The sequence below is a fragment of the Pipistrellus hanaki genome, assembly GCF_964339955.1.
Source record: "Pipistrellus hanaki genome assembly, chromosome: 9".
Taxonomy (NCBI): domain Eukaryota; kingdom Metazoa; phylum Chordata; class Mammalia; order Chiroptera; family Vespertilionidae; genus Pipistrellus; species Pipistrellus hanaki.
In genome coordinates, this window is record NC_140511.1 from 60,162,808 (window position 1) to 60,188,495 (window position 25,688).

Below are 25,688 nucleotides of genomic sequence, written 5' to 3' on the forward strand. Positions count from 1 at the left end.
AAGGGCACATGCTTGGGTTATAGGCTTGATCTCTCTCATCATTGATGATTCTATCTCTCTCCATTCCTCTCTGAAATCAATAAAAATGTATTTTAAATAAAAAGTACTCTTAACATTTCGTATTTGAGAAGTAGCTTCAGAGGATAAGAATATTCTATGGGGTTAAGAAATGGGGCTTAGGACATAATATCTTTGCCCAAAGTCCTGCTCATAGAACTGTTTTCCTGTCATGTTACTAATCTTAATTATACCAGACATCTTTTAATCTTCCATCTGTTTGAAAGCATGAGAATGAACTTTTTTTTAAAAGAAAATTATGACTCCTGGCTTATTTTATCTCATAATAGTATGCTTTAGGCACACACACACACACACACACACATCACAGAAATATATTAGAACTAACCTTTCCTGACAGCTTTTAACTTGATGAACTAGTCCCTTTAGTGGCTGTTATGCAGAACTTGCCATTTGCAAAGCTTGAGTGGTTTGTTAAATGATGTTCACTCTGAGAAGTATGGACTATCTGTCAACTACTGCCTTTTGGGGGAAGTTACAGGAGAGAAAGAACTTAGTACTCTACATATGTATTTCACAAACAAATGTCTTGTGCTGATTGCTGAAACACAAGATTATATTTGACTTAAATTGACAACTTACGAGCAAGTTGTAAATATCCAACAAATAATGTGTTATTGTGATTGTAAACACAAAACGGTCCTTGAAAAAACAATCCATAGGATTGTAAATACTTTCAGTAACACTGAAGACTTTTATTAATACTTTACTAATAAGAATGTAAACTGCTTTTCGATATAAACAATATGAATTAAATATAATTTACTCATAATTTTAAAATGCATTGACTAAAATTTTTTCCAAATAAATTAGCAAATCACAGGTGACGATGGGGATGGAATTCGCTTTCTATAGGGGATACTTTTTGTATAGTTATGCACATGCAGAGTATTAGCCCACTGTAGATGGAGGAAGTGTATAGTATAGGAATAGCAACGACTCTTTATAGCAACCTTAATGCAAAATCCCAACTCTACCACTGTCTAGTTGTGAGATCTTTGGCATATTACTTAATTTTGCCGAGTCTTTTTCTTCATTGCTAAGTAAAAAAAATAAACTATCATATAAAATACTCATGGCTAGATCAGAATTAATTTTTATTTTTATTTTAGAAAGACAACACAGTTCACGTATTGTCTCATATTATCACCACCAGTGGGATTTAGGACAACTCCTGGTAATGACATTTCTGTAGTAAAACCTTTGAATGTTGCTTTGATGGGACAGTCTGAGGCCATATAAAGTTAAAGTACATTTAACCAAATATTTGTTGTATCGAGGAGATAAATAAGCCAAGCAATGCAGGGGAACAGGGAGATATAATTAAGCCGTAGCTCCATGTACTCCCTATGGTACTAAAAGGAATAATTAAAACATCTTTTCATTATCATTAAAGAAACTATGGATTCTTTTTATTCCTTGATTCTAGTGCCATATACTTGATTTAATTTGAAATACAAATCTACAAAGTTCACATTTTATAGGCTATAGTTCAAAGTGTGTAAGGGGTAGTTACGAGACACAAAAGCAAACATTATAAAAACTATGACTTTAATATACTAAGTAGTATGGAACAATATTAGTATTTTATTCACAAAGACTACTTAAATAATATTTACAACGTCTTTATGGGAACATATATGTACATTTGAACATCAAAACATGTTTGCAAAGAAAAGTTACATATATGATTAAAATAATGTAAGACCAAATATATCCTGGGCCATAATTTTATCACCACTAAATTCTCCTGATTTTCAAAAAGCAGTAATGATAGTTAACTCACTATTGTTTTCTTAAAATTACCTAATCAACCTGCTGCAGAATAGAAAAAATGAGCTACCACCGATTTTAAAAGGTAGCCAATATTTTAGAAACTTAAAACAACCCTTTTTGTTAAATTTTTTTAGTTCCTTAGAATACAAAAGAACAAAAGTGAAGGAATTTCATTTTCTTCTAGCTGAAGCTATTTTGGTAAAGTTAGTTTTAAGCTGGTCTTCTTAAAAAACTTTAAGTACGTTTCTGCAAGGGTGCTGGTAACAAACCCTCTTAAAAGCAGAGCTGTCCATTTAATGTCTGTTGATTTTGAAGTGATTTATCTTAGATTTCCTTTTGAAATGTTTCTTCCAAACTTTCTGACCATGTTTGGCTTTGCTTTATGGATGTTTCTTTTATATTCTAGAGAAGAAATAAAAAAATTTAGAAATATGGTAAAAGCATCATTCAAAAAGAATAGTCACCATTCATTCTACTTTTAGAAATCAATTTCTCCATATTGCAAACTGAAGTTGAAGTGAATTATCCTTAATGACAAATCATTCTTTAACCTAGCTTTTGCTCTTCTTTTTTCTTTGGCAAGCACTATACTTTTTTCTCCATAGCATATATTTTTTAATTCATCTCTTTTTATGCATGAAATACTTGATAACCTAATAGATTATTTTCTATTGTTAGAAAATAAGCATATTAGAAAACCCAATTTATCTTTGACGATTATCACAAACATCATTTTGTTGCAGAATTATGACTTCCTGAAGAATTTTTTTTTAGGATCCATGGGGCAGCACATATCTACACCAACTGACATGTACACACTGCTAAGCATTATTAAATATGGCATGATAAACCAAATAAAAACAGTAAATTTTACTTTATTGAGTTTTAAATTTGCATAAAAGATATTTCCACTTAAGGTAAACAACTGCCACTGGCTACCACAAGAAGTAAGGATGTACCAATGCAGTTTGGCAAAGCTATTGAGAAATGTAACATTACTGTGATGAAAGAGCAATAGTTTTCATGTTTTCTTAGAAACACTTATCTCATAAAACCCCTTTAAATTCCAAGTGCTAGGATTTTAAGTTCCTTTAGAGAAGAACCAAACTGGTTCTTAACGATGTTTGTATCCATCACAGAACCTAGCACATAGTGGGTGTAAACACATACTTCCTGAAGAAGTCTAGGAATTGGAATGCTAGGGAAACAGAAGCCTGGACTCCAAGGCGGAGAAACTAAGTGGCACTATCTCTTCTGGTTTTACTGAGGATGTGGTTCTGTTGACATGGACTCCTGTCACCCGCAAATGTAATTGAGAGGATGTATTCAGCACATCAGCATCTTTTTCAACCTGCTAACGGGAGTTACAACATGAATATAACTAGGTACTGGAGCCTGGCTGTAATTGCACAAGTGAGTCTGAGGCCAGATGATCAAGAATAAGAGGGTAATGGAAAAATTTCAAGTAGATAATAGTTCATCTATAAAATATATTTAATCACAACCTATTAAACAACACCTTTCGCTAAAAATTTCAATTAATTAGCTCAATTATTTATTAATTCTTCTACCATGTGAAGCAGTATAGAAAACTAGAGAGATGCAGACTATAGATTTAGAGATACTGTTCTGAGTTCTGGCTCTATCATGAAGTATCTGTGCAGTACTAGCTTAGTGTTTTCTATTTTGTGTCTTAAGTTTTCTCATTTACAACATAGATAGTCATACTTACCATGTAATAAAGGTGATGAGTAGATAAAAGGAGATTGTTATGAAAACACCACAGTACTATACATGTATTAGGTAAGTATGTTATTAAATATCAAAATAAGAGCTCAAACATACCCACTGCCGGTCCGTTTTCTTGTAAGTGCTTATCGCTCGAATTATCTTGCCGAACACGCTTGGCAAATCCAGAATTTTCCTCAGCTGTTAAAGTATTTGCTGCAGAACTTGAGAGAAGAATTTTTTATTTTAGTGAAGCATGTTTTATGTCTCCAAGTTTTAATATATATTCTACATGTATAAAGACTAAAGATAAAGTAAAATACTAGAGTATTAAGTTGTAAAATCCCATAGAAGTAATTGGAGGTGCTAAATACATCTTTGGCCCACGGAGAAATATAGCTGTGTGATTTTAATAATTTTTATTCGAATCAGAGATTTTGAGTATAGGTGCATGAAACAATTCTGTTAGCAGAACACTTCCAGGGGTTCTGATGGAATATCAGCAAGCTCTGTTATCCAAAGTGTAGTGACAGGAGTGAAAAACCAGGCTTATATTACAAATTTGGTGCAAGAATCATAATCTGGGGAATATAAACAAGATTGTCTGGAAACCTTGTTTTAAAATCAGACTGAGTCTCTCTGATTAGAGCAATTATAGAAACTGAAATGAATGGACCTACTTTCATTTGCTTAATCTTCACAAATTTATATCAATCTCACATTATTAATGGGTTAAATTTCTAACTTGATTTGAATGGACACATTATACACCTATCATGGCCTCATGTATTAGGATATACAAATAAGTAAGGCACAGACAACTCCTGTCTTGAAAACTAATGCAATGGACTTATGATGGGGATATGGCAACAATGTAATCTTCTGGCAATCCTAATCATGTGGTAAACTGATGTGGCTGGATGTTTATGGAATAGGCAGAAGATGGGCTCCTTATATGCTCATTTAAAGTAGTCAGAAATGGAAATTTAATATGACAGGAAAAAAAAAAAAAGGCATGAACACACTGAACGCTTGGGAAAATAACTCAACCTATGTACCTCATTCAGTCTGGAGGAGAGATAATTATAGTGTTCCTAAGAATGACTGTGCCTACTCTGTTCAAGAATGCAAATGACACCTCCCCCGAATGGTTAAAAACAGGTACTAGTGTTACACAAGTAAAGCCAATCAGCTGTAGAAATACTATATTCCTAACTGGTGTTAAATAAACTAAGGATATATAATTCCATAAAAATATACTAAACACCGTTTTCTGATAATATGCGTACTGTCATTTTGTCTAAGGCAAAAATTCCGTTTTGGTCATTTGGTGATTTTATTTCTTTAAGTATAAAGATCAGCGTCTTTGGTTAATTTTGACAAGTGTTGTTTTTTCCTTACAATTTACTTATCTTAAAATTAATTTATTATTTTGTGGATTCTTCACTTCGGCTAGTTTTAGGACCTTTGAAATTTACTTAAAGATTTTTACTTGAAAAATTAAGCTTTTGAATAAAATTATCTGAATAAAACTCATATTTAGAATGAAATTAAAGCCTAATAAGACAAGCTGTATATTTACATATAAGTAAAATCTACTAAAACATTAAATGGATTTAGATAAAATAGTCCACTGATTAAATGTTTAACATTTATGTTATAAAATTATGTCACATCATTAAATTAAAAAAGAAAACACACCTAAAATTAGTATATGATTCCAAATTCAAATTATGGTAGAGACTACATTGAGAAGAAAGCTAAAGATCCTCCTAGCTGTGTGCCTGATATATTTCCACACAATTAATAAAAATTAGTGCCCTGGCCAGTGCGGCTCGTTTGGTTGGAGCATCATTCTGTGCACCAAAAGGTGGCACCTTTGATTCCCAGTCAGTGCACATATATACCCAGGTTGTGGGTTTGAACCCCACCTCCCTACAGGGTACATGTAGGAGGCAACTGATCAATGTTTCTCTCTCACATAGATGTTTCTCTCTCTCTCCCTTCCCCTCTCTTTAAAAAAAATCAAATGTCTTTGGGTGAGGATAAACAAGTTAGGATTTAACTGTTTGTTCTCTTACATAGGAAGAATGCTACAGCATCTCATATTCTTTCAGCTGAGATAATTTCTAGTTGATGTTATTAAGACATCTTTCCAAATAAACCAAAAATGTGTGGAAAGGTGTGAGACCATTTCAGGATGCTGAGAAAGATTGCAAAACAAACAAACAAAACAACCAATCAAAGAAACACAAAGCAAACAAAACACAAAAACTCTAATTTAATTTATAAGTAAAATTTTACATATGTATGTTTTGTATTTATGTTTTTGGTAGACTGATTTAGTTAAAACAGTCTGCTACTGTGATATTAAATAAATTGAAATGGTTAAAAATTTAATCTCATTTAACTAATAACTAAATATCCAGGTTGGTAGGTTTTTTTTAAAAAAAAAAAATTCTGCGTTTTTTGGACTATATATTTTTTTTTTTCAGAGAGAAAAACTGATACTCAAAAAATAAAATAACTATATACATGGATCCTTTTCTTTTTCACCTTCAAAAATCATATTAGAATATAAACACACCTAAACATGTACATAAAAGCTGCTAAATGGAAAATGCCAGAGTTTATTACTTTCAAGCTCATGTAGATTTAATTGGAGAAAAAGAAGAAAAAAAAGGTAATTATGTACATTTCTACCATTAATCTCTTTTAACCATAATTAATGGCAGGATCTAATTACTGATACCAGAGGGAATGTAATAGAGCAATTAATAGGCTATGAGAAATCTTACTTTCTTTATGAGTTCTTTAATATTATTTCACAATATTAGTTGCTCAGGTGGGAGCCTGGTAACATCTAAAACCACTCCAAATACACATTACATACCTGGACTTTTGATTTTGATAATGACTATGTTTACAGTTTAAAAATATTCTTAGCTATAAATTTTTACCACATCTAAATTAACACAACAGAGGATGCTACTAGTGAAGAACAAGTCACCAACATTAATTAATTGAAATAACACAATCAACACAATGAAAATTAGTGATCAGATGGATGAAAACACAAATTAGTCACTGATAAGGTGAATGATTCCCATACATGAGCCAGACAAACTGCACAATTTAAATTTGTGCCATAGCAAAATACAAAATTTAAAACATCATGGATAGACATTCAGAAAAAACCAATCCATGAGTTTTTAGTGCACATATTCCAAAGGCCTGTTGTACTTTGGTTGGAAAGAAAAGGGTACATCCTAAATGAACCAATGAGATGATACTCTATGGGTGACAAATCAATAGGCTTTTTGTAAATCTGTTTACATTAGCCCAGATGAGTCTAGGTCCATGGTGGAAAATAAGAAACTTAAAGAGTTTAAGTTTAAGATCTTACACTCTTTTCCTCAAAACCACATGTCAAAATAAAAGGGAGAGAGTTAGCCGGACCCATTTTAAAAATACAACTATCTCATCACTGCATTTAATGTTGCAGGATATAAAGACTATATAAAATGGGCTTCATTTCATATAACTCAGTGTATTTAAAATTTTTTTTCTTTGCCTTTGATTTTTAGCTATTTTACTGCTATGTACACAGGTATATTTTTCTTTATACGAGTGCTGCTTGTGGTTTGCAATGGTTCTTAAATCTGTGAATTATCTTTTGTCAATTATGGAAAATTATTAGTCAACATATTCTCAAAATACTAGTTTCCACCATTCTTTTTCTTCTTTCTGGGACTTAAAAAATACAAACAGGTGTCCCTTATTTTATTTTCCTTGTATCCTAAAATTTTCCTTGTGCTCCACATTTCTTCCAGTTTTCTCTATATTCTCTATCCTTTTGTACATATATTGGGCTTTTTTTTTTCTTTCTCTATCAGTGTATCTTATGGTTCAATAAACTCTCTTCTGTTGTGCCTAATCTGTTAAAACAGTTTACCAAGTTCTTAATCTCAATAATTCTATTTATTCAGTTCTAGAGTACACATTTGATTAATTTTTAATAGAATATAGTTCTTTGGAAAATTATCATCTATTTTGTTCAACATTTTGTTAATCATAGTTTAAATTTTAAAGTTCCCTATCTGATAATCTCAGTATCTGCATCACTACGGATCACTGCCTCTCTAATTTTATAATACTTCTCTTGATTTTCAGTCATTTGGTCCTGGTGTCTCCTGGCATACTTCGTAATTTTTGCTTAAGTACTAACCATTATGAAAAACCATAATTTTCTTCTGGCAAGCAGGCAGAATAGATCATCTTACTCCGAAAAGGGACTGAGCTGGTGTAAGGTCTGTTTTAGGCTTTTAAGAATGGGTCTATTTCTAGTTTGCCCTACTCTTGGACCACAGACCTTCAGGGATCTCAAATAAGATACTAGTGTCTAACAGCTCCTTTTCCATGATGATTCTGGAACAAGAATTCTTGTGTCCTAGACTCTTAAGAATGTCCAAACTCTGCTTAATATGTTAGTCTCTCAGAAGCTACCTTCAACTTGGTTTCCTGAACTCATACTCCACAGAGTTTAGAACTTGGCAAATAAATATCTGGAGGGCAAAGCTACACACAAAGATTCTGTGTCTCTAGGGCAGGGAAATGGCTGATTACCTCCAGGCTCCCATTTTATGCTTGGCCTCCAGATAATGCCACAAATTGTGAAGTGCTAAAAGGAAGAGAGGCAGAGAAAGTCAGGCTCCCTACAGCTGATTTTCCTTTTCTCTGGGATCTGAAACACTCAAATACTGGCTGCCTTGGTTATTCTTCAGTGCCAGTGAAGCAGCTACTGGTTGTATTTTATCAACTTTCATAATGTTTTTTTGATGGGCATCTTGGATTGATACAAGCTACAGTGTCATAGCCAGAAACAGAAGTCTCTTTACTCATTATATTTCAGCCATATATTAAAACCCATTAAAATAATGTAATCTCAGAACATAATAAATTTGGTAATGTCTAAAAGAAAAAATACCAAATGAATAAAAATTGTACCAAAAGTTAAAATTAAATGACATTTTTGAAGGCCAGAGACTTTAAAATTTATTTTTAATAATCTGATACACGGAATACTTTATGCAAATGTCAAGTGAAATACTTGGCTTTATTAAGATCTCCCTTTAATAATATAAATCCAGTGTTGCATTCGGAGAAATTTATTTATATATATATATATATATATATATATATATATATATACACACTTAAATATGAATTAACGGTTTAATTATAAGAAATAAATAAGAACTGGAGGAAACAAAGGATAAAGGTGATCTTTTGTAAATATGAAGTCTGAGCCAGCTCCTGTTTAATCGTACCTTGCTAATTTCCGTTTCCTTTTGGCAGCAGCGGTCATGGCCATGTAGGATGGTACTATGCTTTGTACAGGCAGAGGATGTTTCGCTGAGAATGAGGAAGGGGCAAGCCTGTATATCAACAAAAAATAAAAAGCAATTTGATTTGTACTACGGAGTGGGGCCATCCACTTATGTAACTGGAATACCATTTCCTATTACTTTAAAGAGGAAAACATTATACTATAAAATTTCCCTTGCTTACTCTGGGATTTTCTTGTCTCACTTTTACACCATAGACAGATTTCTGCATTCTGAACAGCAGGAAAAGGTGAAGGTGTCATTCTCCCCATATTTAGATTAGTTGTGATAATACAGATGAAATGAGAAGGGTATGTGTGCTTGGATGACGTGTAGTCAACCATACCTTAGACCCGTGGTCGGCAAACTGCGGCTTGAGAGCCACATGTGGCTCTTTGGTCCCTTGAGTGTGGGCTCTTCCCCAAAATACCATGGCCCGGGCGAGTCTATTTTGAAGAAGTGGTGTTAGAAGAAGTTTAAAAAATTTGGCTCTCTAAGGAAATTTCAATCATTGTACTGTTGATATTTGGCTCTGGTGACTAATGAGTTTGCCGACCACTGATTTAAGTTATTAAATTAAAGACTTTAAAATAGACATATGAAATACATTTCAAATATAGCTAAAGGGGGGAAAAAAAGCTATAGTTTAAAGGCTACCACAAAAAGGAAAAAAGTCAACAAGTACTCTTTTTCTATACCTTTGTACAATGTTATTGTTTGATACCGACTGTTGCTCAGGTAATTTGCTGTTCAATCTCCTGGTGTCTTCACATATAGTAAACATAGAGTCCAAATCCTCCTGTTTATGTTCTTTTCTCCTGATGACCGGGAGATTTACTTCACATGACATTTTCAGAGAATTCTCACTGTATATATTTGAGCCGATGGCCTGACAACTTGTAGTACAAGAAGATGGTTTTAATAAGGTCACTGTAGATGGATTTTGCAAAGGTTTTCTGCAGCCTTCTGGGGTATACACAATAGGCTGAAGTTCTTGGCTGAAAGAATCATTTAGCTGTATACTTTCAGAGAGTGCAGACTTTTGGGTAGGTTCTGTTTTCAAGGGAGAAGACATTAGTTTTCTTCGAGTTCTTTTTTGTGAAGGACTGTTAAGAAGATTAGATTCACTTGAAGATGTGTCTGTTCAACAAAATTAAAAAGAATCTCAATAATGTTGCCCAATTTTTAAATTATATTTATTAAAGTGACACTGGTTAATAAGATTATATAGGTTTCAAGTGTACGTTTCTACGATATATAATCTGTATATTTCATTGTGTAAAGTTTTCCAATAATCTCATTAGTTAAAAAAAAATATGACCAAGCCCTGACTGGATGGCTCAGATGGTTGGAGTGTTGTCCCATACTCTAAAAGGTTATAGGTTCGATTTCCAGTCAAGTCATATACAGAAGGCAACTGATAGATGTTTCTCTAACTCTCTCTCTCTCTCTCTCTCTCTCTCACTCTCACTCTCTCTCTCTCTCTCTCTTTCTGTCAATAAAGACATATCCTTGTGAGGATTAAAACAAAACAAAACACTGATAATAAAGCACATTTCCTGCCAAATCATAAAAATTTGAAAGAAAATAAGTTGGGAAGGGAAAAAATCATTTATTGCTAATAACTTTATAGAGATTCTATTACAGAAAATAAATAACATATGGCTAATATAAATATTATTTCATAGATATAGCTATCTTGAAATATTGAATAATCATGAAAACAAATTTCCAACTAATTTCAATAAAATTCACAAGCAATTCCCAGCTTTCATGTTTGATTTAGGTTTAAGACAACAATAACGTATACAACATTTTTAGGCATTGAATATTATAGCTTGTTCTATGGTAAAAATATCTCCAGTTTATTACTAATTGAGTGAATATCTACTCTAAAGCAAAGAGAATGACAATAATCAATGAAGTCCAAGGTGAATGAATGTATTGTATCTGAAACTATACCACACAGTAATTAATTAAGCATTCTGGTGGCTTATTTCCTGTATCATAATAATTCACAGGCTTGCAAAAATTAGATTAATACCAAAGATAAATAAATCTAATTTGAAGAGTTCACAGTACTGTTATTTGACCTTTATCACTCAGTAAAAGCAAGCCTCCCAAATGCCAGGAAGTATTAAGTTTAATAAACTTTTCTAGGCCCTAATCCTGCAACTTCTGTAGCTTTTCAAAATAATTTCCCTACTACTTCTCCAGCATGTGTTACTTTCTGTTTCCTCCATCCAGTAAATGTATACATTTCCCCAGGGATATGTACTTGACCCTCTAGTTTTCTTATTCTATACTCCCTTATTTGTAATTATCCTCTTGCCACTACCTTCTCAGTTACCTGGGTCTCAAATAACAAGATATATATATATTAACCTTTTCCTTGCATTTTCCAATCTCCACCAATCCCACATCTCTTACACTTACACATAATTCTGACAATGTGATTCTTCTAATTAAGCACTTATAGTAATCTTTAAATAGAAATATAATATACAGAGATTTTTAGTAGGAGAGTTCTTGTTTATTGGTCCAAAATTAAGAGACAAATTGTTTTGTTTAAACTCAGGTGTAAATTTCCACAATACTAGACATGTTTTAATATTTAAGTACCGGTACATAAACATCTCTCAATCACCTTTTCTTTTTAATATCAGAGTAATGACCTGGTTCATACATAACAATAAATTGATCAGCTGCAGTGTGCCTATATATCTCATTTCTTAACTATTTTTTCTGCTCTGCCTATTTCATTCTGGTGAACTTCATGATGTCACATGAAGTAACTTTGCAGTGTACCGTCCAGGGAAGAAACTATAACGTGCACTTCTGCCCATGTTTTCAAATCATGCAATAAAATTCTCAATTGATGTTATATTTGTTTTATTATATAACATTAACATTGAAAGCCGAATAAAATTAGTGTGATATAGTATTTCAATAAAGCAATTCAAACTTTTCAAGTTAGAAAATATACTTATAGCAATCACCAACAGTACATGCATTATTCTTTTTATGTTAGTTGACAATAGGCTCTGCTATGGCTAGGTTGACAATTACCCTCTAGGAAATACAATTTAAAAACAGGAAGAAAAATATGATCCCTGTTCTACTAAGAAATTTTACTTTTCTGAGAACTAGATAAATGAGATCCAGATCTTAAAATAATTTTCCACTACCTTTAACATGACATTTGTCAAATTTTCCATTACCAGATATTTTTATACTAATGCTGCAGTATAAAGACAGTTACTTTTCTCCACTGTGCTGCTACCACCAATTTGGTGGCTATTAATAGCTGGAAGATTAACTTCTTTTCCCATGAGAGGCAGCAGGGGTATATAGAGGATAGAAAACTATAGTGAGGATAGAGAACTGAATTGGGAGTCAGGAGACTTGGATTCTATTTCTGGCTTTACCAACAACTCGCTGAGTGACCTTGGGCAACTCACTTAAGCGGTGTGGGCATTAATACCCCCCTAAAAAAAGGAGACACTGCTTTTTTATGTACAGAGAATTTTCTAGGATTAGTTAATATCTATAAAATACTTAGGGTTCAAAGAAAGGCTCTAGAAATATAAACAAGCTTCAACCGTTAGCATTACTACTTCACAGGGAAAGTTGTCATTGACTTTCCAGTATTCCATCTATAGCTAAAACCCACAGTTAAAAACTTATTTAAAATAATGTCTCCCTTTGAGTTTATCGGGTATCCAGTTTATCAAGGCTGATGATAAACTGAACCATAAACCAAAGGTATTGTTAAAGCAGGCACATGTATTTAACTTCAAACACAATGAACATGAAATCCCAAGAGTCACTGTTTGCTTTCACGTATCTAGGGAGGGAGAATCTATGGAGTGGCGCTGGGCACATTTCCATGACGGTAGACCATTCTTCCCTATTGCTTGTAAAAAGCGTGAACATGGGGGTTCTGTCATGGGACACTGAAGAATTATCTACTTGTTCTCTGGGATAATGTAAATGTACATCCAATATCAAATTTTGCTATGATCAGGCTGAGTAGCAATTGTCAGTGAGAGCAACAGTAATGCTACAGAGATATATCTTTAGCTATAATTCTGCTTTCCTGGCAGGAGATAACTTGAAGGAGAAATAGAAAGATGGGAAGTTAATGTGGATTCAAATACTAGTTTTACTGGACATGGAAGAAAAAAAAATGCTATGGATATACAGCATGTTTAAAATACAAATCCAGACAATTCCTTTATTATTATCTTCTAAGATATTTAATATAGATAAAAAAACAAAGAAACAAAAAGAGAACAGAAAACAGATGATCAATCAGGATGGTAGGCTGACTGTTGCTAAGAAAGATTCAGGAGAAAATCAGAGCCCAAACAAGATTTAAAGATGTAAATACAAACTGAACAGTAAATCCACTGTGACTCCACTTATCCACGAAAATGAAAAGAACACAATCAACAACTGATATTTCACTCTGAATATAATTCATAAAATGTAATAAATCATTATTCTCCTCTAGCCAGTTTGGTAATGGAGCACTTTACGTGGGTATAGCAAGCTGGAGAGTGCCGGGCACTATATATTTCACTGTACATTTTAATAAACTGAGAACCATCTAATATGCTAGCTCAAAGTCCATAAAAGAGACTTGCTGTATTTTTCCATAGAGGATATACAGTAACTTTCCAGAAGAACAGGCGTGGGGCAGTTGTAGTTTCCCTTGATGAAGCCTGGGAAAATATTATCTAACAAGATTCTGTAATTCTTGTGTCTATAAAGTGGAAACGATAAAGGAGGAACCTGGAGGCTGATTATAGTGCCTTTAAATGAGGAAATCATAGTTACAACTTTCAGAACAAGGGAGTCCAAGAGATGACTATTATTCTCAAAGTGCAAAATGACTTTGTTGAGCTGCAGGGAAAGAGAGAAGGCTGGTGTGAATGAGGTGCGGTGAGTTTGAGGGAGAGGAGAAAGGAGAGGCAGGCATGCAGTGTTAGGGTTTGTGGACAAGATGAGGGCTTGAATTTGTGGTTGTTTTTTTTTTTAATTTAAAAAAATATTTTATTGGCTTACAGAGAGGAAGGAAGAGGGATAGAAAGTTAGAAACATCTATCAGCTGCCTCTTGCACATCACCCACTGGGGATTTGCCCATAACCAAAGACTGAACCTGGGACCCTTCAGTCCGCAGGCTGACGCTCTATCCACTGAGCCAAACCAGATTTATGTTTTTAAAAACATTGCTCTGCTTATTGGGTGGGGAACAGGCTATGAATGGGCAAGAGAGAAAACAGAGAAATCAGTAATAAGGCTATTGCTATAGCTTGGGCAAGAACTAACAAGAGCTTGGGCTAGGGAGGCAGAAGTAATGGAGAGAGGTGGAAAGGGTGCTTTAATAAAAAACTATTGTATATAAAGTAAATCCAGAACATATCCAGTGACATACACATACTAGAGGCCTGGTGCACGAAATTTATGCACAGGCAGGGGGTGGGTCCCTCAGCCCAACCTGCACCCACTCCAATCCAAGAGCCCTCAGGGAATGTCCCACTGATGGCTCAGGGCAGTCCCCCATGATTCTCTACTCTCTGTGGGGCCTGCCTGCTCCACACCATGGTGATGGCCAAACAGGCCCTTCTAGGTGCTGGCTGTGGGCCGCGCTTGCCTGCTCCTGGGTTGCTCTGGCTACGGTTAAACAGGCCCTGCTGTCTGCAGTCAAACTGCATAGCTGCCCTTGCCTCCTGGGGATGGCAATGGTCCCAGGAGCCTGTGGGCATGGTGCCTGTACCTGGAACTTTGGGACTCAAGCCGCTTGAAGCCACCCTGCCCCTGGCCGCTTGGTACCTGGGTATGCAAATTAAACTGCCATATTTGTTGGGTTAATTTGCATACTCACTCCTGACTGTCTGGTGGGTGTTGCGAAGGTAAGGCCAATTTGCATCTTTCTCTTTTATTAGTGTAGATGTGAGTAGTGGCCTAACAATCAGGATCAAAGATAAGAAGAAGGAAGTTCACACAAAAGAGTAGTGTTTATTAATTTTACACAACATAAACAACAGAAATTGACCACTTTCCATGAAATCATGAACCATTTTCACAATGCATAATTGCAAAAGTTCTAAAGGCCCTAAATGTCATTTCTTTAAAACTGGCATTGTTGTTAATGAAACCCATTCTCCACCCCAACTCAACAGGCTTGAGGTTCTGTCCTTTATTGAGAAGTTCTGATTTAAGTAAATACAGGTTTCTTGGAATTTGCTTTCTTCCCTCATGGACTTGAGGCAGCAGATACCATTTGGAGTTTCACAATATGATTTCTTATTTGGGTGTCATTTCTATGATAGGACAGGGAAAAGGAAAGAAGAGTGGGGCTAGTAGAAAATAATCCAGAACCAGGGTGGCAGATAAAAGGCATGAAAATGGACTTTGGCTTCTAGGAAGTTGTGAGGAGAAGTAGGAGGGGAATGTTTAAATTAATACATTCTCTGCAAATTCATCTCTAGACATCTTCAAACAACTGAAAGAGATCATCTCCCATTCAAATCATAGACGTACTATGACTACATATACACAAACTGTTCCACTCCCAAAACCATGTCATTATTTCATTCAATTCCTTACAAAGGATTCAACACATTTTAATGTATATACAGTGAAGCCTGAAAATGCAAAATGTGGTCCTGTGATGATAAAATACTATTTGATTTACATAGTATTAGAACCTTTTCTTTTTCTTATAGAGGATGAATACCTGAAGAAGTTCTCACTAGAAGAACTAGCATTCGGTTGGCTTCATCTTATTTGTTTTGCTTTAGAAACAAAGGGGATATGAAGGTAAACTATGAGAAAGACAACCAATTTTAGCCAAGATGGTAACCGAGTAGAGACATCTAGCTCCCCTTCTAGATTCCCTTTAAAATGACCATATAAGTAGTTATAGGGGAAAGCCTGCCCTTACGTTGATAATAAGAGAAGAGTATCATTTGCATATCCAACAACTTTATAAGGGTATTGTGTACCTAGAACTGGGAAAAGAAAGGCGTGGAGAATAACTTACAGTATTTCCCCATTTCATCCTGTAAGTGGGAGTTAAGTAAAAGACATCTGCAGAATGTTACTAGAGTCCCTTAAATTAGGAACAGGGATGGGGAGTAGGTGCAGTAGGGGAGAAAGGGGGAGACAAAGCTATGGGATATAGCAAAAGTCAATATCTGAACATTAGCAGCAACACAAAGAGGCCAGAGATTCAGTCCCAACCCAGGTGTCTCAGTGTGGAAAGGAACACTGAACAAGAAAGTGCCCAATACTGAGCGCCTTGCTCCTAGCATTTGTGGCCACACCACGCACAAATAAAAACCTTGGGACCAAGAGTTAGTTTCTAGCTGAGACTACTTGTGGCTTTAGTTCCTCTTCTACTTTCCCTGGACTGTTAGATAAATGAAAAGAAAAACATTTCCCCCTATTTCTGAATCTTAATTTCGACTTGATTATCAGCAAGTAATAGGCAAAAATATACTAATAAGCAGCCCAGAGTAAACTCACTGGATCAATGAAAGGATAACATAAGAGAATGACAGAGTTGTTATAGAGACTCGGGCTATAATTTCTAACAAGCCAGATGCCACATTCTTCACCACTACACAATGTCAAGTCCCTACCATAGGGGGAATTAAATCAATTTTAAGACAATGGTCAAATAAAACATGGAGCATGCACAATTACATTGTTATTTCAAGCCATATTTTATAGATTATTTGATGATAGAGAGAAATATTCATTAAATGAAGCAGTATAGACATTTTATATACAGCATGATGCCAATTTTGAAGGGGAAAAAAAAGGCACCAAAAAGAAATCAAAGCATACACATACAGACCCTGCAAGCAAAAAAAAAAAATTAAAATTAAAATTAAAAAAAAAGGGGGGGGGGAACAGAACGATCGTCACAGAAAACAGAGCAGAAGTAAATAAGGCACAATCCATTAATCCATTAAAATACAAACTATGGTTGAAAAAAGTGTGAGTAATTTTATATTCTCTTAAAAAAAACCTTTTAATATCTGGGGTGGGAGGAAAGAAGCCGCTGGCTTTTTAAAGCCTCAGAAAATTTATAGGAATTGAAGGCATAAGGCGGTTTATGAGAGCACAGGGTGGAGCAAAATTTGAAGAATTGGTTGAAAATCTATACAAGAAAGTAGTTGGGTTCCCCTGACCACATCATCATCACCTATACTTCCAAGTGACTACTCTTTCATCACCCTTTTAAAAGTCATAAGGTTTCACCCTCTGGAAAGGCTGCCTTGTGGCCAACACACATAGCTGACACTAGGGGGATTAAGTAACCTCTCAGTAATGAATATAGATTTTTTTTCTCCTACTTCTCTAAAATATTGGTAGCTGTGCTTATATATCCCCTAAATGGAAAATCAAAGGGTTCTTTTTAGATAAACTATAACAATAAAAAAGACAGGCATTTTTAGGTTTCCCCTAAACTGACTACTTTTTGGAGCCATATATATTAGAACACAGAGTTACTAGATATTTGATGGGATTTCTTTTTATATGATAAGCAGAATTTATAATTACACATAGGAAAAAATAAAAGGAAACATAAATGTTCTTAAATATTTAAAATATGAAGGGGAAAAATAAAAAAAATAAAAGTTTTAAGATAAAGTTGAGGACTCATCTCCCAGAAAGAACAAAAGAGATAACAGAAAACAGAAAATAGAAGTTGAGAATAAATTCAGGAGATCCAATATCATATTAATAATAGAGGCCCAGAGCACAAAATTCATGCACAGGGGGTGGGTCTCTCTCAGCCAGCCTGTACCCTCTCCAGTCTGTGGCCCCTTGAGAGATGTCTGACTGCTCTAACCCTCTCACAACCCAGAACTGCTGGCTCCCAAATGCTCACCTGCCTTCCTTCCTGATTGCCCCTAACCGCTTCTGCCTGCCAGCCTGATCACCCCCTAACCACTTCCCTGCCAGCCTGATTGATGTCTAACTGCTCCCCTGCTAGCCTGTTTGCCCCCAACTTCCCTCCTCTGCCAGCCTGGTCACCTCAAACTGCCCTCCCCTGCAGGCTTGATTGCCCCCAGCTGCCTCCCTTGTAGGCCTGGTCCCTCCCAATCATCTTCCCCTGCTAGCCATCTTGTGTCCACATGGGGGCAGGATCTTGATCTTGTGTGTTGGAGTGATGGTCAATCTGCATATTACTCTTTTATTAGATAGGATAGAGACCTGGTGCATGGGTGGGGTCAACTGGTTTGCCCTGAAGGGTGTCCTGGATCAGGGTGGGGGTTCCCTTGGGGCATGGGGCGGCCTGGGCAAGGGGCGTGTGGTGGTTTGCAGGCCGGCAATGCCCCCTGGCGACCCAAGCGGAGGCCCTGGTATCTGGGATATATTTATCTACTACAATTGAAACTTTTTAGCCTGGAGTGGAGCCAAACCTTTTGCTTGCTTCATGGCGGCAGCCATTTCTGTTGGGGTTTATTTACGTTCTATAATTGAAACTTTGTAGCCTGGAGTGGAGGCCTAGGTCAGCCAGGGCAGGTGGAAAGCTTGGCTTTCTCCATTGCCAGGGGATACCCTAGCCTTCTCTCTCCAGCTCCATGGCTGCCATTTTTCTTGGGATTTATCTTCTATAATTGAAACTTTGTAGCCTTAAGCAGAGGCCTGGGCCGGCCAGGGTGTGTGGAAAGCTTGGCTTACTTCATTGCTGGGGAAAACCAAGCCTCCATCCTGCTCTCTCCATGGCCGTAGCCATCTTGGTGGATTATTTTGCATAATCACTCCTGAATGGCTGGTGGGCATGGATTTTGGTGTAGCGGAATGTTGGTTAATTTGCATATTCCTCATTTATTAGATAGGAAGTGTTCAAAAGAATAGAAATAAGGAAAAAATATGTATGTATGCATTTTTGTGTAAGTATGTGTATGTGTATAAATACATATATGGAAATTTCTCAGAGTAAAAAGATAAAGGTTTCCAGAGAGCAAGGCCTACAGATTTTAGTCTATTCTAATGAATTAAAAAAGACCAACAAAAAGGCATATCATTGTGACATTTCAGAATACTAAGGATAAAGGAAAGATCCTCAAATCTTTCTGGGAGGAAAAAGTCACATGCATATTCTCTCTTAACTGATGAATGAAAACAGCATAACAACTAAAAGCAATACTTGAATCTAGAAGTTAATGAAGCTATATTTTCTCAGTACTTAGGAAAATTACTTCCAAAATAGAATTCTATACCTGGACAAATAATCAGAAAATAATGATACTGCTATAAATGTACTGTCTTAAAAAAATTTACTTCCCATGTACCAATTCTCCAGAAACTACTGGAGGATGCACTTCTGAAAATAAGACAGAATAAGAAAGAAGATGGGAACAAAAGCAAACACTACCTACAGAAACCGTAAAGCTATACAGGAAAGAGACTTTAACACTTCGTAGCTCAATAGGGAACAATATTCACTTGAATAAATTCTAGAGATTTACTAAAAAGAAGATGAAAAACATTTTGGCAATATGGGGCAAGACAAGAAATGCATATGTAATGTAATAAACCTTTTCCAATGTAAAAATAAGAAGGTGTTTAAAATTGGAAAAAGACAAACAAGAATTAGCAGTATAAATTTGAAATCAAGAAATTAAAGAAAAAATTAGAAGAAACAGCTAAAAGGAGACTAAGAATTAGGAATTCAATCTAATAAGAGAGTAATATGTAAATTAACCATCACTCTGTTACACCCACAAGCCACATCCACAAGCCAATCAGGAGCAAGTATGTAAATTAACCACAACCAAGATGGCTGCAGCCACGTAGTGATCAGGAGGCTTGGGTTTCCCAGACAATGGAGGATGCCAAGCTTTCTGCACACCCTAAAAGGGCCAGGCCTCCATTCAAGGCTATAAAGTTTCAATTATAGAAGATAAATAAATCCCAACAAAAATGGCTACGGCCACCAAGCGAGCGGAAGGCTTGGTTGGCTCTGCTCAAGGCTAAAAAGTTTCAATTATAGAAGATAAATATATCCTACATACCACAACCTCCGCTGGGTCGCCGGGGGGCATTGCCGGCCTGCAAACCACCACAGGCCTCTTGCCCAGGCCACCCCACACCTCAAGGGAACCCACACCCTGATCCAGGACACCCTTCAGGGCAAACCAGTTGACCCCACCAGTGCACCAGGCCTCTATACTATCTAATAAAATATGCAAATTGACCATCACTCCAACCCACAAGATGGCTGGCCCCATGTGAACACAAGACGGCCAGCAGCGGAGGGTAGTTTGAAGGGACCAGGCCTGCAAAGGAGGGCAGTTGGGGGTGATCAAGCCTTCAGGGCAGGGCAGTTAGGATGACCAGGCCAGGAAAGGAGGGAAGTTGGGAGCTACCAGGCCTGCAGGGAAGGGCAGTTGGGGGGAACCCAGGCCTGCAGGGGAGAGCAATTGGGGGGGAGGCAGAGAACCAGGCCTGTAGGGGAGGGGGGCAGTTAGGGGTGACTAGGCCTGCAGGGGAGGGTAGTTAGGGGCAAACAGGCTGGGAAGGGAGTGGTTAGGGGTGATCAGGCTGGCAGGCAGAAGCAGTTAGGGGCAATCAGGAAGACAGGCAGGCGAGCAGTTGGGATCCAGCAGTCCTGGATTGTGAGAGGGATGTCTTGACTGCCCGTATAGGCCTGATCCTGCATCCTTTAAGGGGTCCCAGGTTAGAGAGGATGCAGGCTGGACTGAGGGATACCCCCTAACCCCTTGTGCACAAATTTCGTGCACTGGGCCTCTAGTGCTATATAATAAAAGTATAGTATGCAAATTGTCCCCTTTGCCAGGAGTTTCACCAGGGAGTGGAGCTGGCCAGGGGAAGGTGGAATTGTAGCTGCTAGGGATCCTTCCAGTGCACATTTTGTGCAAGCAAGTAACATGAAATGAAATAGGTAGGCCCTCAGAGGAGCTAAGATAGTCTAGGCCTCGGGAAGGTGGGAAAAATCTTTTCTTTATTTAGTTCCACTTCCACTGGCTTACCACTTCACTTCCCTACTCATGTTTTCTCTAGCATATAAGCAAAAGAAAGGCAGGACAATTATCTATGTATAGTAAAATCTGAAAGAGCAAATAAAAATGGGACTCAATCAAGCACTGGAAATTAATTATCCAATATGGTGGAAAATGGGCAAAATGAATTTAAAGTTATGAGTCCCCCAAGTAAAGAAAAATTCCTCCCAGGAATAGACAAACCACTTGTAAAATGTGAATGTTAGCATATGTAGTTTTGACACACTGAAAATTTATAGAGAATATTAGAAATAAAAATAAACTTTAGGATAGCAAAAATGCTAAGATATAAAAGACATATTTGGATTTAATCAGTTTGCTTTCTGATATGTTAAATGTCCTAAAGATATGTAGGGTTAGTCATTATAATTCTTATACCCATCTTTAACTTCACATTTAGATCTCATATGAAGATAATGCATACTGTAATTTCTTCATAGGTTTGTTGAGAAATATTCAGAGGATTAATCAAGAGAGGATGTCACTTTAAGAAATCAGCATAATTTTAAAATAATATTTTCAAATAAACCAGAATAACACAAATATAAAGAACAGTTGGGGACCTACTTGGAGAGAAACTGTTCAATGAATAATAACTTTGGCATTACTTTACTTATAAAGGTCTAATATAATTATCCTGAAATTCAAGATGATTTTTTTAGGATTACTAATATCTCACACAGTTGAAAGCACATGTTAATGTAGTAACAATTCTATGCACTAATTACTGTTTAAGAAACACGAAGCTGTTCTCTTAAAAGTGACAATTGAGCAAAATACAGTGCTAAAATGGATGAATAAACTCCTAATCTAGGGAAGAAGGTAGGCAGCTGCGGTTATAGGACCCAATAACGTAACTTTCAAAATGATTATGTGCTACAATTCAAACCAGGATTTTTAAAGTGTTCAGAATTTGGGCTGCTGAAAGAGGCTCTCTTCTAAACACAACAGTATGTTTTGTTTAATGAACCCAATCTTAGTCTTTGTAATACTTACCCATTAATAGTTTAGGAAACATCTTAAAATATTTATATGGTGCTTTAAGGCGTCTTATATACAACTGAAAAAGTGCATTTCAGAATAAAGTGGTTAGTGTTCTATTCATCTGTTCCTGCATTATGGCTACAGATTCCCGCTTCAAAGTTTTGTTTACTGTAAGTTCATAGAGAGACTTAAAAAGGAAGTCAGACAAAAACATTGTGTTGAGACTGCCAAGTTTTAGAAGCCTTTCAAAAAGACTTTTAAGTATTAAAACCACTTTTAAAATGAACTCTAAATGCAAGCACTAAAGTTGTGGATTAGATGGAGGAAAAAATAAAATTTTCATCAGTAAAGTCCAAAGTTTTTTTTAACATAATTTTATCTGGATTACAATGTAAGTACATTAACATTTGTGTTGTTTGTGTAGTAGTGTGTAGAATAAAATGTGCTATATTAATAATAGAAACATTAATATAAGCTAAAAATAAAACAAAAAACAGTGAAAAGCATAATGAAATTAGAATTAATTTGCCTGGCCCACTAACTTACATTTGCTAAATATTTTATGAAGTAAACAAAATTTATGACACTTGCCATCTCTTCTCCCCAAATTTCTGGTATTTTTAAGAAACATGATAAACTAATAGCAATATAAAGAAGTAATGCATTGACTATTCTGACTTTATTAATGAAATAGAGTATCAGGAAGAAGTATGTTAGGACACATTAGAATAACTGACTGCCTGTACCTCAAAAGAAACACCTAAAATGCATTCATTGGCTGTATTGTTCTTTAAGATATTTGAGTTCACCTCGGAGCACAATCTAAGCTACTTGATTCTTTCTAACTTTCAAATATTCATTTCTCCAAGAAGTCTAATGCACACATTTACCTAGGGGCTCAGAAATGTTTCTAGTAGGAAAAAACAAAACAAAGTTGTTTCATGTCTTAAAAGTAGTTTTAAGAAATGTCAGTATAGTCTCACTTTTAAAATATTTTAAGAAATAACTTTCATTTTTCACTTTGCTTGGTTGAGCAACAATCTATAAACCAGGAGGTCACAGTTCGACTCCAGGTCAGGGCATATGCCTGCACTGCGAGCTTGATCCCCGATCATGCCGGTCGCAGCCAATCAATGAATCTCTCTCATCACTGATGTTTCTATTTCTCTCTCCCTCTCCCTTCCTCTCTGAAATATATATATATATATATATATATATATATATATATATATACACACTAAAAAATAACTTTTCATTTTTATTTATTATAAAAATTATCCTAAAATAGGTCCTGAGATTAAATGTTATATACATCAATATAAGTATATATGTAATAATATATGACACATATACCACTTCTTACACAATCCTGATAAGATAAACAGTAGTCTTAGAAATTAAACATTAGAGGGTTGCTATAAGTCATGCAGCACATATCTCAATAGAAAGTAGAAAAAAAAAAGTGGTTTTATGTCTATTTTCATAAAGGTAGTCTTAAGAAACATCAACATATTTTTATTTTGAAATATTTTCTTTTAATTATTATAAGAAATGACTTAAATCAAATTATTAACAAGTCACATTCAAATAATGTTAAACGAAGTGCCTGTTACAGAGGAAAACTTCAACATCAATGTTTCCCAGTAACAAAAAAGAAAGGCCCAAGTAATATAATCCTTCCCTACTTTAGCAATCCATATTTTTTACGGAATTCCTACTTTAAAATGTTAGTCCTAATTCCTGACTGATTACAGACCACCAGGAAAGTCACAGAACCAAAATTAGTATTAGATGATCTTAATGGCCATTTAATTTTAACTTTCTTCTTTTATAATTTTGTTGCTCACAGCAAGAAAATGACAAGCTTAAAGTCATAATATCAATCATACTCATTGGCAGAACTGAAGTCTCTTGTTAATTTACCAGGGAAGGTCAGACAAAGAAACCAAGTAATACGAAGTAATAACACACATAATTATATTGGAAGACTTAAAAATATAAAATTTTCTTTACAGACCCAAAATATAAATAGAAGGCAATGTACCCTTTCATCTCTCCCAAACTGAGATGCTAATGCTCCTATTACTGGAAAGAGAATATAAATATGCACAAAATATGGATAATCTTATTATTTAAATAGGGTTACAGAAAATTAACCATCATGGAAAAAAAAAAGATACCACATATGGCAAATGATTTAGAGCTCTTGCATGTGTATATATGTATGTCTATGTCTACATGTTGTGTGGGTGTGGTCATATATCTATCAATTTGGAAAGAACTCTTGCAAAATAAAGACAAAACACACACACACACACACACAAACCATACCCCAAAACAACCAAACAAACCAGAAAACTAAAGCAAAAGCAAAGAACAGGTAATTACAATAATTCAGAGCAAACTACAACGAACAAAAGCACAGAAAAACATGTTCACCATAATCATCCATTAATGGTAGCAGACTGTACAATTACAGCACTTCTGAAGAATAGTTTGACAATGCATACCAAATGCCTTAAAAATGTACATACTATTTGATCTAGGTATTCTACTTTTTAGTAGAATAAAGCAGTGGTTGGCAAACTGCAGCTCGCGAGCCACATGAGGCTCTTTGGCCCCTTGAGTGTGGCTCTTCCACAAAATAACTCACGCGAGTGCGTACATATAGTGCGATTGAAACTTCATAGCCCATGCCCAGAAGTCTGTTCTCGGCTCTCAAAAGAAATTTCAATCGTTGTACTGTTGATATTTGGCTCTATGAGTTTGCCAACCACTGGCCTAAAGAAATACTTAAGACAAGTTGTAAAATACACACATACACACTTTACTCAAGTGCTGCTTATAACAATAACGTGAAAAAAACCCTAAGTGTTCATTAGTAGGGGGCTAAATAAAATATACATTATTTAAAATGTGTTAAATTCATATATGATACAAAAATCAAGTGGTTCAGTAAAAAAAGCTATATATTTGGCATCTGAATTTTTAAAAAATCAAACTACATATGCATGGTTAGGCAAGAAAATGTTCAATAAGCTATTAAAATAAAACATTAATAAAAATGAAAGGAATTTCTTTTGGCATGACTTTTTAAAAATCATAATAAATGAAATCTATTGTTAAGATAAAAGTTAAAACGTTAGAGATAGCAGCAATAAACTGAACAAATTATTGAAAAAAAATGTTCCCAACAGTCAATGAAGTTAGTTTTGTTGGGGCGAGGGGAGGTATGCTATAACAGTGGAATAAAAAATTACAATGGAAATGCAAAAGAGTATGTGAGGGCAAAGGGGAGAGGACTCATTAAAAAGAAGATTTCATAAAGGAGAGAGTACCTGAACTGGACTATGAATGAGGATTAGGGTTTTTAAATGGACTACTATGTGGATGGAGCTAGAGGAAACAGCACTCAAGACTGAGGGGAAAAGCCTGGAAACTACAGAGGCAAGATATAGAAAGCAAGTCTAAGAGAAGGTGGGGACACTGAGTGCCATATGGAAATGAGTCTGCATCCTGACAAAGGACAGGGAAAGCCTTTGAAGGCCTTTTTAGTAACGGGTCTGCACTCTATTAGGGAGATCATTTTAATGTGAAGGGTAGATTTTTAAAGGACAGGAAAGAGAAATAGAAACCAGTCTAGACATCACCATAGTTATTCATTTCTTACATCAAATTATC

At 35.5% G+C, this 25,688-nt stretch overlaps 1 protein-coding gene across 3 annotated transcripts in view; it reads right to left on the reverse strand.

The window, feature by feature from the left end:
- Window positions 1–862: 862 nt before the first annotated feature.
- The window catches only part of KIF18A (kinesin family member 18A), a 71,883-nt gene continuing 47,057 nt past the window's right edge, over window positions 863–25,688 (reverse strand). For all 3 annotated transcript variants that reach the window (XM_084893624.1, XM_084893625.1, XM_084893623.1), the window contains 4 exons: window positions 9,668–10,109; window positions 8,913–9,020; window positions 3,700–3,806; window positions 863–2,256 (listed from right to left, as the gene is read on the reverse strand). In XM_084893624.1, coding sequence (XP_084749750.1) covers window positions 2,174–2,256; window positions 3,700–3,806; window positions 8,913–9,020; window positions 9,668–10,109 — 740 coding nt within the window. In that variant the 3' untranslated portion in view covers window positions 863–2,173. The remainder of the gene's footprint in view (window positions 2,257–3,699; window positions 3,807–8,912; window positions 9,021–9,667; window positions 10,110–25,688) is intronic.